This window comes from Cricetulus griseus, unplaced genomic scaffold (assembly GCF_003668045.3).
Source record: "Cricetulus griseus strain 17A/GY unplaced genomic scaffold, alternate assembly CriGri-PICRH-1.0 unplaced_scaffold_241, whole genome shotgun sequence".
In the NCBI taxonomy this organism is placed as follows: domain Eukaryota; kingdom Metazoa; phylum Chordata; class Mammalia; order Rodentia; family Cricetidae; genus Cricetulus; species Cricetulus griseus.
The window spans coordinates 45,829-50,000 of record NW_023276966.1 but is presented as its reverse complement, the minus strand read 5'-3'; the positions used below and the strand labels follow the sequence as shown (position 1 = coordinate 50,000).

At 42.6% G+C, this 4,172-nt stretch overlaps 1 protein-coding gene across 1 annotated transcript; it reads right to left on the bottom strand.

Moving 5' to 3' along the window:
- Positions 1-7: 7 nt before the first annotated feature.
- LOC118237673 (rap guanine nucleotide exchange factor 2-like) lies at positions 8-3,481 on the bottom strand (the record flags this gene model as incomplete). The annotated part of the gene is made up of 3 exons (XM_035453787.1): positions 3,236-3,481; positions 2,102-2,661; positions 8-168 (listed from the first exon to the last, which is right to left on the bottom strand). Coding segments are annotated over exons 1-3 (765 nt in total), but the record flags the coding sequence as incomplete, so codon positions are not given.
- Between the last annotated feature and the right edge of the window lie 691 nt (positions 3,482-4,172).

Genomic DNA, 4,172 nt, shown 5'->3' with positions numbered 1-4,172 from the left:
CTGGGGCCTCGGTGGGCCGCGCTACCATGCGGGACCGCTGCAGGGCCACGTTGTAGTCTGGAGGCTTCCGTGCTGGGTGGCAAGGCCCTTCAGGGAAATCAGCGATGGGGATGCCCACATAGCCTGGAGGTGTGGGCGGCGGTTCTCGGTACCTGCCCTCCTTCCGTGCTGCAGAGAGAAGCCAGGGTGTCAGGTCAAGGCCTTTCATGCTGCATAAACTGCAGGATACAAGCACCGTTCAAGACACTACAGGGAACTAAGCTGTCTGCAGCAAATACCAGATGGTTTCTGTGCAGTGGATAACTGCTGAGCAAAGCAACTACTATAAACCAAGGGAGTTCAACTAAAATAGGTGAGTTTAAAACTAACCTACTCTTAGCCCTACTGTGAGGATTAAAGCAAAACAAGGTACAAGAGGTACCAGGAGCATGCCTGGAACACATCAGTGTACGGTAAAAAAAAAAAAAAAAATCAATCAATCAATCAATCAATTTCCTCTCCTCTCTGTACCTAGAGAGGGGTTAACAGTTCATGTTTGTTAGGAATTTCCCAATATTATCAAATGGAGAATCAGTTCCACGTTTTTCTAAGTCTCTAAGTTTCACTTTGGAAAACAATAAATTAAAATAAAATTAGAAACATGGTACAGGAATCAAACTTTAAAAGCCCTGGAAACAAAAAAGGCAGTTGCTTTTCTTTAAAACCCATGATTTCATTAATGAAAAACCTTTAGTCTCTGCGAATCAAAACACGAAATTTGTGAAACTAAATACAACTTAAGCTTTCTTTTCTGGATTTTGTTAGGAACTAGACATCATTTTCCTTTCCTCTTTAGCAATAAAAATTCTGAGAATTAGTTAGTGGAAAATGGTTCAAAACAACCAACCCAAGAATTTTGAACTGTTACTTCCTTACTTGTCTTTATGAGTATTAAATTTGATATCCATACATCATTTTTTATGTGGCTACATCACTCATTAATACAAACGATGCTTGCATTCTAGAAGCTTCTCTCTGTACCTCATAATCTATCTTACAGTTCTATTAGACAGACAGTCATTATACATGCTTCAGAGACTGGAACCCATGACAGGAACACACTTGTCTTTACACCAGAAAGGACATCAGTATCTTTCAGGGGCCCCTGATTTGGTGGCACTGTCATCAGTCAGACCTCTTCCATCCTCACACTAACCCTATTAAGATAAAATTCTTGAGCCAGGCAGTGGTGGCACACACCTTTAATCCCAGCACTCAGGAGGCAGAGGCAGGTGGATCTTTGTGAGTTCAAGGCAAAGACCTGGTCTGCAAAATAAGTTGCAGGCAGGACAGCCAGGGCTACACAGAGAAACCCTGTCTCAAAAAACTTTAACATATATATAATTGGTGCTGGAGAGATGGCTCAGTGGCTACGACAACTGGCTGCTCTTCCAGAGGACTTGGGTTAGATTCCTAGCACCACAAAGCAGCTCACAACTGTCTCTAGCTGTAGGGGACCTGACACTTTCACACAGATATACATGCAGTCAAAACACCAATGCACATAAAATAAAATAAATATTTTTTAAAAGATAAAATTATGAAGCTTGCTTTACAGATGAGTAGGCATAGCTGAGTGAAGTGTTGAGACAGGGATTCTAGCTCTGCCTGATCCCCTCCTGTGCTTTTACTCACCTCTGAGTTCTTTACCCCCTGTTTTAGCATGCACAAAGAATTTGTTTAGTAGAAACAAATTGTCTGCATAACAAACAAAATGAAAAATTTCAAAAGTACAAAGGATAAAGAGTTCTTGATACAATTCAAGGGGACAAGAGAATAATAAACCATTTTTTCCCAGTTTCAATGAAAGGAAATCACTCCTCTGTAAAGAACACAGGCACCTAGTCTAATAATTTTCAGGCAGTATCAACAACCTATTGACTCTGAGGGCTAAGTTTTATTGAATGTTGAATTGCATTGTTTCTGACCGCAAACTTGGCCCTAGTCATTTGGACCGCAGTGCTGATCTGGATCCTAACGTGTCGACGGACAAACTGGAGGGAGAAACCAATTTCCACCCATGGTCCAGGTACCCCCCCCAGCATTCCATTTCCATACTTACCAATGAGCCCCTTTGTAGTACTTGACGTCACAGCTATATGGGCAGGCATGGGGACAGGTTTGGCTTCCTCTGTGGTCACAGGCACCAGGTTGCTACTTTCTGTCTCAATGGAGACATCCTTGCCACCCCTTCGCTTGATAGTGCCCGTGTCACCTTCTGAATCTTCTCCCCAGTAGCCTGTGGAAGATGCCCAGCTTGCCCGTGATTGGGCTTGTTCAAGACTCTCTCTACTTTGATTTTGTCTATTATATTTTGTGCTATGATCAGAAAACATAATTTGGTCCATATGGCCACCAGAGGCCCATATGCCTGCAGCATCCCCTGAATAGTCAAAGTGAGTGTGCCCAAACGGCAATGTTTCCCAGCTTCTCTGGTGCTGGATGGTCTGGATGTTATCATGGGAACCACTTGAACATGATGTCCAGCTCCCACGACCGCTGTCAGCAGCATCGAGGGAAGCACGGTCCCCTTGGTCATGGGAGAGCTCCTCTGCGCTAGGAGAAGAGATGACAGTTGCTGCGGCGTACAGGCCTCGGCTTTCAGACACTGGGGCATATGACCTATATTGTCCAAAACAAAGGAAAGGAAGGTGTGAGAGTGTTAAAGAAACTTTTGCTGATTAACTGTTTTGCTGCTTTGAGACAAGCTCTTGGTTTGTAGTTTAGGCTGGCCTTGAACTCATGAACCTCTTACCTCAGCCTCAGTGCTAGAATAATAGGCTTGAGCCACTATGCCTATAAAATATCTTTTCCCCTAGAAAAGTGGTTTTCTTTCATCCCAGAGAAAGGAAGAAAGTATTCTTGAATGGGATTAGAGTGGCCAGTTATGTCATATCATTCATTTACCTTTTTACAAAGCAAAAATGGGGAAGAGACCAACAACTTGCTACAAAAAAGGAGCACTTTCCTTACAAGGCTCATGGTGACTGAATATACTGTGGTTACCTATGGAACGCAGCTCAGACAAATACTGGGGTGTGTCCTACTGGTACAGTCTTCCTCCAGCACAGAGCCCCAGTGGACCACAGGAGAATAAACATAACTACAAAAGCAGTCTGCATTACAAAAATAGCGTGGCACTTAATAACAGACCCATGGGAAGAGAAAGGAGAGAATGCAAGCAGCAGACGCTTACCCTAAACTGTATTGATCAGGCTCAATCAGGGTCCGCCGCTCCATCCTGCCGACACCTAGGTTGGTCTCCACAATGCTGACAGAATGCCTCTGGCGCCGTTCATCATGCAGAGAGACTGGCACCGAGTCAAAAGAAGAATTGCTGACAATACTGGATCGTGAAGAAATTTCACTGTGACCAGAATCTGAAAAGTTATCCACAGTACCACTGGGAGCCAATGTATAACCTGAATGAGAAATGCAAATTCAGTCATTAGACATTTTAGGTTTCTAAAACAGGTCCACCAAAAGAGGAAAAATTAAATGTTAACAATGAAGTAAGGGCTTACTCAAAAACTTATAAACAGGTGATTAAGGATTAAAATTTTACTTTAATAAAGTATAAACTGCCTATTCAATGGTCAGGGAAAACTATCCATTATTATTCACCATAGGTAAAGATGGAGAAACTATGGTATGCCTTGACTGTTCATGCTTCCTTAGCGACAAATCATACTACTGATGGTTAGCTCAAAGACAAAAACACTTTGCCTAGCATGCCTGAGATACCAGTTCCAATCTCAGCCCAGCATAAAAAAAAAAAAAAAAAAAAAAAAAAAAAAAAAAAAAAAAAGGCAAAAAGAGAACTGGCCCTCTGAAACCCTCACAACTAAACTCCATCAGTCTTGGAAGAACAAACTCAACACTCAAACTGTTAGTGAGTGTCTTACTTTCTTTTTTTCTTTTGTTGTTTGTTTCTCAAGACAGGGTTTCTCTGTGTAGCCCTGGCTGTCCTGGAGCTTGCTCTGTAGACCAGGCTGGCCTAGAACTCAGAGACCCATTTGACTTTGCATCTGAGTACTGGGATGAAAGGTGTGTGCCACCACACCTGCCTGGCTAGAATGTCTTATTTTCAAGGGACATTTTGACTTTTAGAGGATGAAACAAAAGTTCAACAA